This window comes from Puntigrus tetrazona, chromosome 17 (assembly GCF_018831695.1).
Source record: "Puntigrus tetrazona isolate hp1 chromosome 17, ASM1883169v1, whole genome shotgun sequence".
NCBI classification, from domain to species: domain Eukaryota; kingdom Metazoa; phylum Chordata; class Actinopteri; order Cypriniformes; family Cyprinidae; genus Puntigrus; species Puntigrus tetrazona.
The window spans coordinates 12,600,628-12,615,578 of NC_056715.1; the positions used below are offsets into that span (position 1 = coordinate 12,600,628).

General features: G+C 35.7%; 1 protein-coding gene across 1 annotated transcript in view; it reads left to right on the forward strand.

Moving 5' to 3' along the window:
• The window catches only part of adam12b (ADAM metallopeptidase domain 12b), a 66,907-nt gene that overhangs the window by 13,312 nt on the left and 38,644 nt on the right, over nucleotides 1–14,951 (forward strand). The window contains 1 exon segment of the mRNA XM_043263209.1: nucleotides 3,007–3,080. Within this exon segment, the coding sequence (XP_043119144.1) occupies nucleotides 3,007–3,080 (74 nt within the window).

Consider the following 14,951-nt stretch of genomic DNA (forward strand, 5'->3'; position numbering starts at 1 on the left):
TGATGTTATTTTTGATTTTGAATGGTTGTGTACGCTCTTTTCAGATGGATAATATATTGAGTCCAGTGCAAGTTCACTTCAGTTCGAAATGGTACAACATTAGACTACGGTACAAATTAGTTCACAATGTATGACTCGCATAGTCAGTATCATTATTGAGCCACAGCCTTTTAGCTCTAAAAGGGTCATTTGTGAAAATGAGTGAAAGGCCTGACTGCCAAACGCCACCAGAGGCACAGAGGCTGAATGATGAGGTGATGAATCTTGAAAACTGTTTTGGAGTACATTAGATTAGATTAACTGCCTGAAGCCGTGGCGACATTGTTGCAAAAAGTCACAGGGCCTTCGTCATTAAGGCTTAATTGATTCCAGTCTCGGCACTGAGTTACTCGAGCTCCAGTGGATATTACAGTCAAACGTCTTCCGTAGCTCAGAGGGATGTCTGTCTCTGGCACATGGCACTTAGAGGCCATTTGAGTGCCCATTTTGCAGGGAATTCATGTGTGCTCAGAGGCTTAGGCATCGGAAACTCAACACCTTTTCATAACGGTCTGAAATGTTGGGAATGTCTTTAATACATTGTCAGGAAAAAGTTTTGCATGTCGTGAAACTGCAGTGTTAGGGAATGGTTGGCTTTGCTTTGCTTTCCAAGGTGGGTGCTATTAAACATTTGCAGGTGGAGATTGAGGTTGTGGTGAGGGTAGCGTATTTCAGGCAGGAAATTCCGCTTTGAATAAAGGACCTGTCGGTCTGCACCACGAGTGGCCTGACTGATGGCCCAAAGCCATATCACTCCAGCTGGAGTGAAGGAGGGAGATATGCTCTATCAGCTGTTTAACAAGGAAAAGTAGATGGCCATTCTTTTATAACAAAAAGGAAAGTTGAACAGTTATCCCTATACTGCATTGATGGCACATGATAAAAAATGATCCCACGTCATTTTTTGACTTATTTGCGAAAATGTTGTGCACCAATTGTATAGAATCACAGAGAAAATTCCCCATTTACATATCATAAGACAATGTTCAGAGAGCAATACAAAGTCACAAATCTGTCAAAAATGTAAAGAAAACATTATATAAAAAGGGAAAGACACTTGAAACACATTGATATATTGCATTTGATACTGATGTAGGTTTGGATCGTAGTACAGGGCTGGAAAACTCCTGGAGGTCCACCGTCCTGCAGAGCTTAGCTTCAACCCTAATTAAAAACACCTGCCTGTAGCTTTTGAGTGATCTTAAAATGCATTCATTAGCTATTTCTGATGTGTTTGATTAGGGTTGGAACTAACTCTGCAAGATGGTGGGCCTCCAGGACCAAAGTTTCTTAGCCCTGATGTAGTGTGTTGTGTCATATCATGTACTTCATGGAATGAGATTTTACTCCATGTAAAGTACCATGGTGTGAAAGCACCATGTAAAGTGTTTCAAGAAGAACGTCTTCTTTGCTGTGAAACAGAGATGCATCTTACACTTTTTGCACATCACTGGGTGTTCACAGGAACCTTGCATCTTCGCTTTCTTTACACCCGTATGTCCTGTCAATGGGAAATCCTAGTTAGTTATAGGAGACTTAGCTCTTACTGTGCAACGTTGCCCTGAGGCAACGAAAAGAAGAACCTGACAAAAGCCTTCTCTACACCTTCATGCACGCACATATATTTTTTATGCACAGTTCATGCCACTTTAAATAAGATTACTAAAGCAAATAATTTTGTTGCCTTCTCACACCATGTGCTCCTGTGACCATGTGTCAGAACAGGATGTCCCGCCTTCAAATGGTGCTTAATAGTGACTCCCACACCTTATTAGACTGTTCTCTGATACTTTTCAAACATTTTTCTTGCTTGCAATAGTTTAAAAAAATGTATTGAACATAGGGCATAAGAAAAACCTTCCTTTGCCTGAGGCAACGCTATGCAGTAGAGGGTTATTCAGAAATATTTCAGGATCTGTGTGCGCACATTCATTTTTTGAACCCTGCTGCAAAGTCTTTTGTATCATCATATTTGGTGCAAAATTTCTAAGGCCTAATAACACTCCAGAAAAAAACAACAAGAATCATCCATTCTTGCTAAAATGCACAATACTGGAAAAAAGGACATTGCAATATTTTCTGTGTTATATATGGCATCATGCAAAATTCATGAATTTTCATCAGCTGTATATGGAAACAATGAGTCATTGTAGAATGTTTAAGATCTGCATATGAAATAAACTTTTTACCCATTCTTTATATATATATCTTTCAGTGACCACGAAAATTTAAAACCCAATGGGTCAAATTTTAACCCAACCCATTCAAAATAACTCTAAAATAATAAGTTATGATTTTTATTTTGAGAGATGTTCATTAAAATATTACACAAAATAAGGAACATTTTGCAATAATAATAAATTAAAAAATTAAGTGTATTTCATAAATTACAATAATTTTCTTGTTTAATGTAACCTTGAAATTCCAATTTGTGTCTTACGTTCTTCATTAAAGCTGAACACTAGGCTGTAAAAAAGCAGCATACAGTCTTATATAGGCAAACAAAAGAAATATAAAATGTTCACATTGAAATGAAACAATGAGTGAGTACAACATAGAGATCCATCCCAAGATCCACTCATTTTAACATTTCTTGCCTTGCAGCTATTTCTCGTGAAGCTGTTCATGCTTAAATGTTATTGGTGTCCGCAGTTCAGTTCGCATTCTCCATGTCTTTGAATGAGTCGAGTGAATAAAGATGCAGTGGCTGTATATGAACACATCAGCCTTGGCCCTGTGCAGAGTGCTTGACACATTATTATGTGTAAAATGACAGTTGGAAGGCTTCCTTTTGGCTCTATGGCTCTGTCTGGTGTGCTGGATCAAATCCTGAGTCATTCAAAGGTGTGAAAGCTGTGTATGTGTGTGTGTGTGTTTCGGTGGGGAAGGTGCAGGGTTTAGAGAAAATTGGTTGAAACAGGAAAACGGGACATTGTTTTGATTGTTTGTTTTTTTTTATTTATTTAGGCGCCTCCCGCTTCGCTGCGCATCCTGATCCAAGCAGAAGGACAACAGCTGATTTTATCTGTGGAAAAGAACCAGTAAGTCTCTCTCACAATACTCCTGACTCTCAAATCTCCGCACACATGACCAGATACAGAGGTTGAACAAAACCACATGATCTAGCAAAACAAAACACAATAAAGTAACTTAAAGGGATAGCTCACCAAAAAACGACATTTACTTACGTCACTTAATAAGTTGTATAAATCACTTTCATCATACTTTCATAGTGCCTTTGTGTCCTTTGTGAAGCTTTAAAGGGCCAGTTTGTATTCATTGGAACAGCATGGAAAAGAGCAGGCAACACAGTTTCTTTTTTCAGCATTACTGACCAACATACACACACACACAATGAATGTCACTATAATGTAAGACTAGCTTATGTGGATAAAAAAAATATATTTAATATTGCAATACATAAAAAATGGGCTAATGCAGTAAATGGTTTATGTAGTAAGGGGCACTCAAGCAGAGTGAAACTCAACAGTTTGAAAAAAAAAAGCAGCTGAAAACATAAATGTCTAGGTTTTTCTCTCTCTCTCCTTCACTTCTTCTATGTTTTCACCAAGGTTATGCACTATTCAAAAGTAAACTGAACAGAAAAGTTAGAAAACAGTTCAGCATTTCAGTTCTGCAGAATTTTAAATCATATACACTACTATAAAGTGCTATTTATGGAAGCCCGTTTCCACCAAAAAAGGTTATTGTGACTTTTTATCTCACAATTCTGACACAGTTGTAACATAAAGTTGCAATGGTGAGATATAAAGTCAAAATTGCAAGATATAGAGTCAGAATTGTGAGACATAAACTTGCAATTCTAAGAACATATCAGTCTTTTTTTCTGCTCAAAATTGGACTTTATAACTCACAGATGCAAGGTTATATATCACAATTCTGAGAAATCAGAAGGGATCTGAATTGTGAAAAGTCACAATTGTGAGTTATTATGCCAGAATTCAGACTTTTTTCATGTAATTTAACTTTATATCTCGCAATTCTGACTTCAGGACTTGCAAATTTATAACTTACAGTTCTGAGGAAAAAAAAGGAAGACTTGCGAATTTGTATCACGCAGTTCTGAGAAAAAAAAAGTCAATAACCAGTTTTTTTATTATTCAGTGGTGGAAATGGGCTTCCAAAGTTATTTAACAAAGCAGTGTGTGAAATTGCAGCCTATGTTCTTAAAGGGATCGTGTGATGATATTTTAAAGATCATTATTTTCTAACAAAATATGTTTATAATGCTTTAATGTTCAAAAAATATTATTTATCAAATATTGTACATTAGTGTAGTTCCTCTATGTCCCTTTTTTTTTAAAAAGCATAATTTTCTACAAAGATCCTCTTTCCGACAAGCACAGTCTGCTCTGATTGGCCAGCTGACCTAGTGCTTTGTAATTGGCAAAAAAGCACAAGTATGCATCAGAAATGTAACATCTCATCATAAATACAGCTACATAACACACTTAAGAAAAGGAAAAATAGAAAACGCATTATATGTCATATATTACCTTTCTTTATGGAAAAGAAATAAGAGATATAAAGATAGACAGGCAGAAAGAACCGAGGAGCCAACAATGAAACTCCAGGGACTGGTGTCCAGGGACGTCTGATACACGCTGACCTTCTCTGTACATTAAGCTGAGTTCAACTCTTTCCCACAGCAAAAACACAACAAAAAACTTCACTCATCCAGATATATAAAAGCCCAACCCAGTGGACATACACTCATTTCTCTAGAAGGACCATGAGGCTTTGTGTGCGCATCATCACAGTAATCATAACAATCAAGACACAACCATACAAACATATTTTCATGTTTGTTTTTTTTTTATTCAGCGCAACTCCACAGTGTTTAATATGAGCCTTTTTACAAAGAAGTGTCAGATCTTGAAAGCTTTCCTACGCATGCAAAGTGATTCACTGCATATTAATGATAGATGAACAAGTGGCAAGTCCTCGACAAATAAAACAGCCAGCAAGTATCTTTTCAAGCCACAGTATATCCAAGGATCTCATTTATTTACTCTGGCTGCTTTGACAATGCATTTCATAAAAGAGTTCTGATAGTTCCCATCTTTCTTTGAATTTTATCTAACCTCATCCTGAACTCATTTCTGATGAATTCATTTGACAGTCATTACTGTTTTACTTTTTGGATTTCTTCACCCTGTATTCTCTAAACACATATCAGCTGTTTATAACACAGACCAAGCAACAGCCTTGAACTCTGTTTTACTCATAATGAATAGGAAAGCACTGCCACCTTTGATTGCTCATCCAAAGGATTTCCAAAATAAATGGCTTAGGGCTGTGTGCGATGGCGATTGAGGCTTCAGAGCTGACTGTCAGAGTCTTGAAGAGAACGCTGTAACGCTGATAGACTCTAATCAGCAGCTGCCCAGTGAAGTCCACTTAATTTGCTGAATTCTCTTAAGGGCCATGTTCCTCTCAAGACTGAGTGAAAACACTTACCATAAAGTCTGTAACAAAAATCCAGACACAGTAAGAGCATGTGTATAATGGTTTTATGCCTCCTTAAACAAGATCACTTAGCATGACTGGGAAATTAACTTTAAACTAAAGCAAGCTGCTAAGTTTGGGCTACTTTTGAAATGTAGTACTACAAGTTATAAAACATAACTTGGTGCATTGTACACCTGAAAATTACTCAGGCCATCCAAGATGTAGGTTTTTTTTCCTTCATCAAAACAGTGTTTAGCATTACATCACTTGCTCACCAACGGCTCCTCTCCAGTCATTGGCTGCCGTCAGAATATGAATCCAAACATCTGATTAAACACCACACAGCATCAATTAATGTCATGTAAAGTGAAAAACTGCACCGGAGTTGTATGAATTACTGTTATGATTTATTATAAGCAGTTTGGACTCTTTTTCTGACAGCACCCATTCACTGCAGATGATGTTTAGGATATTGATGTAATGCTAAATTACTTCAAATGTGCTCTGATGGAGCAACAAAATCTCGGATGGCCTGAGGCTAAGTTTTCAGCGCAATATGTGTACCTCTTTTGTATGGATAGACACCTGCGTAGCGAAGGCTTGAAGTGAGTTTACGCCAAATACAACAAATTTGTGGCTTTGCAGTCAGTCCGCGTTCCAGCGTGCTTCTTTGTGATGCACGAGTGGCTTGTGTCTTTTTCCAGTCCCTTTTCTTTCCACGGTTCCCTATCAGTAAAAATTTCACAAGTGTCTCTATCAATAAAATGCTGAACAGCAGTATTTAAAAACTAAAAGATGCACAATGCTCCACAGTGACTGGAAAAACTATTACTGTGTGACCCGAAAGGATGAATTCATTTTTGGAGCCGGTTCATTGAAATGCACCGTCCGAAACAGACTAATTCGCTAAAATTAATTGGACTTCCCAGCGGTACTTGTGAGAGAGCGAGACACACTTTCAGAGAGAGTACGTTTTGATTATTGCCGCTGCTTGTTCTGTTGTAAAGCTGTGTGAGCAATATCTGACAAAAAAACAACAATGTAGTGCTTGTAAAAATAGCTTGTTACTGGAAAAACTGCACTATTTTGATGAGCTACTGTCACGCTACTGAAAAATTTAACTCGTAGCATCTCTACTTTCAGTTAGCTGTCAGTCACTTTTTTCATTTGTTCTGTCTCTTTTAGACTGTAAATCTTAATAATGACGTTACAGACAACATCCCAGGCACCGAATTGATCACAGGACGTTGAATGAAAGAAGATTGTAGGAAGATTTAGAGCTTGTTCTAGTCGACACAAACAGCTGTTACTGAGGAAGAGAAGGAGTGTGTGCCATTGAAAGGCTTCCTTTTATTCAGCCAAACAGGAAGGAGCTTAGCCAAGCTCACAAAACATGTCATTACTGTGACGACGGCTAACATTTCCATAGAAACTCTGACTCTGTGTCCATGAATGGACAAGGAAGAGTGTGCTTGTTTGTGGGAGAATGGCATCATTGACTCTGACGTTTGGTGTCAAGCTGAAGCAAAACTAATGAACTGAGTCCACACTATTACCAGAGGACTATTAGACTGGCCCTGTGATGCTTCTTGGTAGGAAGGTAATGAGAAGGGAGTCCTTCAACACCTGACCTAATCGCACCCTGAAATGCGCACATCTGAAGTGACTTTTATATATCAGCCCAGAAAGGAGGTTTGTTTTCAAAAACAGCTGTTTTTAAAGGGGTCATATGATGCTAAAAGAACTAAAAAAAGAACATTATTTGGTGTAATGCAATGTGTGTGTGCAGTTTAAGATGCAAAAACACATTATTTTCCACATACTGTACATTATTGTTTCTCCTCTAAGCTCTTCCTTCTGAAAGGGGTCGACTTGTACAAGGCTCTAAAAAAGGTGTTCTCTGATTGGCCAGCTATTGGCTGAATACCACAAACGTTTGCTGGAAATATTAAGCTCCTTACCATAACGTGATGCCGTGACCAAGCAATATGACACCTAAACAATAAAACACATTACAAACGAGGCATTTGTTGCATCCAGTTAGGAATCAGTTCTCCATAAATGCGCTGAACACCCTCTAATATTTGGGTTCAGCTGTTCTGGAACAGTGTTTTAAACACAGCGTAACCACTGATTTCTAATTATGTGCTCTTTTGGAAGCACAAACAAAGTAGTTTCACTTTCACAGTGATATCTGCCTTTAAATGACATACTGTATTATTAAATAGGTTCGGGAGGAGCACGATCAGATCATTTAGGCACAGATGTCACGCGTTTAGCTAATCATTATATGAGTATTAATAGTCACAGTGGACTTACCCCTGTACTTTCAACATTTTTTTGGCATCCCTCCTCCACCCTAACTCTTCACTCTTAATCCATTTTTCATTCCATGCTTGAGTTCTATGGGCTTAGGGTATATTCTAACCTCAAAGCCCTCCCCCGGGACAGCACGACAAAATATGCTCAACATTTGCTTACTCAGATTATATGTAAGGGTGAACTCAGAAAACAAGTACAGAATAATAGTTCTTTCCTTGTGTAAAAATGTGTCCGGTTTTGTGAAATAAACCCACTCTGTGATGTATAAATGTGGGGGCGTGTTTAAACGAGATGATTTAGGGGCATAACTTTTATAAAGACATCCGGGATCTTATCTATGAACTAAAAGCTTGTATAAAGGAAGATAAAGAGAAAGGAAAATTTGAAATCGCATCATATGACCCCATTATAGTGTGCCTCTCTTAAAAAAACTCACACTTTTCAGATTATATATATATAGAGTTGTATATATATATATATATATATATATATATATATATATATATATATATATATATATATATATAATGAGATAACCAGAGAGAGAGAGAGAGAGAGATGGATAGATATAAATATATAAATATATAATTAAATGTTAAATAAGATGAAGTAAATGTCAAAGCTTTCAAGTTACATGAAGTAAAGTGTGTGTTGTTAGGTAATGCTAGATAATGAATATAATTCAGCATATTTTAGATGTGAAGATGATGATCGATTTTGTCTGACATACAGTTTTTTCGGCAATGTGGCTGTATTTCTTTAGCTTGTTTTATTCAGTTGGCTCTAAAAATAATTATAAAAATTCAAATAATTTTAAGTGTTATATGAAGACAATTGGAAAATATTGCTACTTATTATTATTATTATTATTATTATTATTATTATTATTATTTTTATTTCACATTTTTTTCTATTATATTTAAACTAAATATTTATATGTATTTATTAACCTAAATATTAATATTTATTGTCTTATTTATTATTATTATTCTATATATTTTCCTGGCATATTTATTTCTTATTATTATTTAATTATTTTAATGTTGTTATTAATTTATTGTGTCTGAGAAGTGAAGATGTTAGATATTGTAGAATTTAATCAGTCTTTCATATATGCTTCTACTGTTATTAAACATTCCACATGTATTATTGTGGAGTTAGGCTGTCTTTAACCTTGATTGTTTGTTGCTCTATAGAACGGTCGAACAATACACAAGGTTAGAAAGATTGAGAGTGAGAGATGGAGAAAACAATGAAAGGGAAACTGGGAGATGAGGTATACAGTGCCACATTCAATTATGGATTCACTTGTGGACTCGCTTGTGAACTTTCCATCTGTTACAAATTACTCCTCTCAGAGGCTTCAATTATTTCTTCTGTCTTCTAGCTAAAATTAATGACACGGTGTGTAGTGTAATCAGGGGTTGTGGAGTGCATGAATGTGGGAGAGAGAGAGAGAACATAATAACAGCACGTCCTTGACAAAGCTCTTAGTGACAGTGTATGACAGGACAACACGCTAGTTTTTTTTTAGAAGTATTTAAAAAACAATTCATATTTTCATTATGCCAAAATTAAGTTGTCAGACAAACAAAAGGAATGGGTTTTTAAGGCAAGAATCACTATAATTATTGCTCATGAAATTAAACGCATTCCTATCCCTTTTTTTAAACTGCGTCATGTAACACTTTTCTAAGCGACCAAACTTATTTGGCGACACCCTGGCAACCACACCATCCTGGTATCATTGCTTTGAATTTTGCATGTTGGATAACAACTAAAATTAAAATAACATCTTTTTCTCCCCGATCTTGGATCTTTGCCTAATGCTATTTCTGGACTCGGTCATCTTTCTTTTACCCTGTACGCTCCCTAATTACTTAAAAAAGCATGTATGCTTTGTTGTCCTCTGTATAAAAATACTTAATATGTAATTTACCTGGAAAACATAATAACACAGAACATGCTGAACTTTGGCGCTTTTGATCCTGTGTGAAGTTGGTCAGCTGTCAGAGATGCAGACAGCAGAGAGAGTTCGTTTTTGTTTGTCAGTGTGTGTGTGTGTGTGTGTGTGTGTGTGTGTGTGTGTGTGTGTGCACGCTAGCGCATTATCCACAGTTGGTGGCAGGGAATGAGATAGAAAGAGAGAAACTCACAGGGCGAGTTATGCTAATGTAATTTGGTTCTAACCATCCCTCAATGAAGCAAGCGCAGCTCGTTTGAAACACTGTATGGATTGGTTTGTCATCAGCAGGCTGCTTAGATGAATAAAAAAAAAGAATTGAGAACATAAGGGTGAAATAGAGCGTTGCCAAGTGTATGGTAAATTATGCCTTTCTGGATTATTTTTCATATAGGCTTTATGAAGTGTAATGTTCAGAAGAGTACTTGGCATATTTATCTAAGTCAGCCGATTCACAGAAGTCATTTAAACTTTGGAAAGTGAGAAACTGCAGGTTTTTGAGATTTTCCCAGAAGATATATTTTTAATAATCCTGTGCCAATATATATTGTGTGTACTCAGTCTTTTGTTTATGAACTTTCTCCTCACTGTCTTGACTCATAGTTTGTGTACATCTGTGGTCTATTTTTCTGCCCTTTTTTTCTTATTTCGAAAATATGTCATTATAATATTTTTCCAATTTCGTTCTCAAGAAACATTTCTTATTGTTATCAATGTTGAAAAGTGTTGTGCTATTGAATGTTTTGTGGAATCCGTTTTACATTTATTTAAACTAGAAATCTTCTTTAACAATGTAAAATTCTTCACTGTCACTTTTGATCTCTCGAATGTGTCCTTGCAAAATAAAATAATTTATATATATATATATATATATATATATATATATATATATATATATATATATATATATATATATATATATATATATATATATATATATATATATATATATATATATATATATATATATATATATATATATATATATATATATATATATATATATATATATATATATATATATATATATATATATATATATATATATATATATATATGTACCCATACTGGTCGATATAAAAAGACAAATATAAGAAATTCTTTTATATTTTTTTTTAATTTAAGCCTTTAATAACATGATTTTGACTATTCAGAGGCAATTTGCAGCAGAGAATGTTAGATTGTGTGCATGCAGTTATTGAATATCTAGCTTGGCTTTCTCTCCACATTGAGCGCTGAAGCTTTAAAGGTCTTGGTCTCACAGCCATTCAGCCTCACTTTGTTTTCCCAGGAGTCTTTAGCAGCTGACCGCTCCATGATCTCATCACTGAAGGTCAACAGTCAAACCAGGAAGTGATTCTTTTTTATCGACCGGTTGCGGTACCAGCAAAAATAGAGGAAACGCTCCAGTGAAAAACAAGGGGTTTTCAGAAAGAAGGAGAGAGAGTTGACAAACAATGATCTGAGTATTGTATCCAAAGGGAAGTTATTCACAGGAAGCTGTAAAGACCTGCAGAGAGCTAAAGCACTTTTTGAGTAAGGTTTACAACTGCATTGAGAACTCTGAGGTTTCCTACGTGTTGATAGAACAAAAAATCTGCATGTACTTATCATACTACAAAGTATGATGTTTATACAAGCTATTTCTAAATGTAAATTAATCTGATCACAAAACGTTTTAAACCCTGTTTAAACTTGACCATATTAGTACATTCGAAATGCAAAAAAACAAATTGGTTTATCCAAACATCAGAGAAAATATTGCCTTGAGCTTCAAATGTTATTGGAACATAACCAGATAACTTTTGCCCAATTTACAGTCCAGACAAATTGATGCTAGTTGCCAAAAGTCAGAGCCAGTCTGCAGATTTGACTTGACAAATTTAATATAAGATCACATTGCGATGAGCACAAACTCATTTTGACCAGACTTTGATTCCATTCTGTCAGAGTTTTTAGCCGATTGTACAACGCCTTTTGCTTTCATTTCAGTTGTGTGGAATGTAAATGTGTTTCTGTGATCAAGATGAATTGAAACTCTGTTAGCATGTGATCTCATTGTAGTGCATTGTAGTTTTTCCTCTGTAATTATTTACAAAGTCAGCAAGTGCATGATCGTTTTAAAATATCCTCAGATTTTTAAAAACCGTGTAGCGTTTTCCAGCCTTTAGCTGGGTACCAGGTGCAAAGTGAGCTTTTTTCTTGCTTCTTCCTGTTTTTTTCAATTCTCATTTGTCATTTTCTCCCTCTGTCATCTGTCTTTGTTACTTTTGCTCTACACTAGCTAACAACAAGCTGACCAAACAAAAGCTTGGCTAGCTGTTTTTTGTGCTAGGCATCTGGATAAGTTAATGAAGAATGCTCTGCAGTGAAAACACGCTTCTACTGCGTTACTCACAGATGTTTTGAAGCCTTACAATCATTACACTTTTCTTAGGCTTTTACACTTTGACAAAAAAGCAGTCGAATCGCGTCCTTTGACCGCAATGCACTCTTTCAGTCTGACTGATCATACCCAGATCAGATGTAGCATCATAAATAAGACAGAACAGAAAATGCCAGAAGGTTGGTCAGACCTGTGTAATGAGCCGAAGAGGAGACTCTATTAAACTAGTACAGAAGCATCAGTGAGTCTTTAGGGAGACAGAGAGAGAAAAAAAAAATAGACAGAGAAAGCGGGTAATGGCGTGGAAACCGACACAGAGAAATAGCACATATTTACAAGAGCCAAGAGCCGAAATCTGCTAAATTGTATTCAAGTGTGAACGCCCTTTTCTTCCCAACTAGTGAAGTAGAGGATCTGTGGTTTGAAGAAGTTCTTAATGATCATGAAAAGCTGCAGTTTCACTCCCCCCAGCTGAGAACAAAGTTTCTGGGCTGTCATTTGTTATTTATCATCAAGTGAGTCACAGATTTCCCCAGTAAGGATCACTCAACATCTGTACAGTTCAGTGATCTGCTTTGGCAGCTTCTACGACTGTAACACAACATGAAACATTAAGTATAAACATCCCAACTTATAGTAATGGATGGGCAGTCAAACAACGCAGGGTTGTTGGCTTTAGAGTTCGGATTCGACTCTGACTAGGAAAGGCAGGGGAGCAAATATTGTTAAAATACAATGAAAGAAAGAATGGGAGGAAAACGGAGTAATAAAAGTGAAGTGGTGCGGAATGAAATGAAAATGGTGGTACAGATTAAACATTCAATAGCGTTTTTATTATCTAAAACTCTTACTGGGTCATTGATTTTTTCACTCAACTCATTTGTTCAGTGATTCAGTAGGGAAAGGAACAAAGGAACAAAATGAGTTCATTTAACACTGATTCAGAATCCAACGAGTCACTGAATAGTTCACTAAACTGATTAGTTCATCTCTAGTTGGTGTCAATCGAAGATGCAATGCATTTTTCCTTTCGTTTTGTTTGGAAATATTTTGGTAAGACTTTTATTTTAAAGGGTTTTTTACACACTTTGCATGTACTTTCTATTATAATAACATACTATGCATTATTACATGCTAGTAAGCCTAACTAAATCTCACCCTAATCATATAGTAATAAGAAAAAATATTACAGTTAATAAATATTGTTTACTACTTACATGTTAAATTGCATTGTGACAATGATGCCTTAAAATAAAGTGTAACCAATAAACTGAAATACTGTCTTACATTTATTTTATATTATTTGAACTGTTGAAAGCACCAGGAGTCTCACCTAAAGGAAAGCTGTTGGTGTGAATCAATGAATTACTCTCACTTTCTTATATATAGGCAAACAAATCAAAATTTTTGTATGGCATTTTTGGCTAGTTTGAGTAGCATTGAAATCGAATGTTTAGAAACATGATACGACTTGAAACTAAATCAAATTAGCCCTAAAGACTGGATTTAAAAAACAAGCTTGCAGTATGTTGCATGAACAAAGACACACATTCACGCATGCTTCATGAATGACAGGATGGTGCGTTCTTCAAGAAGAACTTCAACATACTGGTTGATCTTTGAATCTATTCCCCACAGACACACACAAACAAATACAAAGACAGATACACACTCATACTGAAACACCCCAGAGAGCCTGAAAACAGACCAAAGGAACTGGGCTTTCCTGAGATCTTTCCACATACAGATACAGAGTTGCACACATGACAGAAGCCACAGATATAAGGAATGAGAAAGAAAGAGAAATTTGTATTTCTGTCTGGTTTTACCAAAAAAAATCAACATCTTCAAAGCAAAAATGTTGTTTGTTTGTTTTTTTTACTCGACTAACAATTATTTTTCTTGTTTTAAGCAACACAATTAACTTTAATTAAAATGTACTTTATAAAAAAACATTCACTGAAAAGGTTGTTTAGAAAATGGGCAAAAAAACATATTTTTGCAATGGATAAAACAAAGACTGCTTGATGTGGATGATTTTGGCACACATTCGCTTACAAATGACTTTACTTTTGTTAAACAACCTTTCTAGATTTGGTTTCTTAAAAAATACCCATAAAAAGACAGATTGTCCATCAATTATTAAAACTGTTACAATAACACAAATTGAATAAACATGTTAATTCCATAGTGAATATTTCCATTTGTTGATGCGGTAACTTATAAAAGCCTCTGTTCTTCTATATCTTTTATATATATATATACTTCTATTTTCTCCAGTGCGCTTGTGTGCATTTGTTTTAAATAAGCCAGTGCGTAAAGCATTGACTCTTGCAGACATACTGAAATCCAGACGGTGAGAATATAGAAAAATATTTCTTTAGCCTGAAGGATTTCATCTTGTCCTTCATCCTCAACCATCCCCCATCTCATCCCATTAAGTGCATCTCGTGTTGTGAATCTTAGTGTGAAAAGCTAAATCAATTGGAGACACAGCAATGTGTGGAAATGGAATTAGGTCTTCAGACCAGTCTTGTTCTCTATGTGTGTGTTTGTGTGTATTTGTGTGCGAGATGGTATACTTTCTTCAATGTTGGTGTCTACTTTGGTAACACGCTTCAACCGAGAGAGAAGATGAGAGAGAGAGAGAGAGAAAACTTTCTAAAATGAACAAGATTACCTTAAAATAGAGAGATGGAGAGAAAAGGCGAAAGAGAATGAGGTCTTGCTACGTTTTCAGCATCTGACACAACGTACTTCATGTTTGTG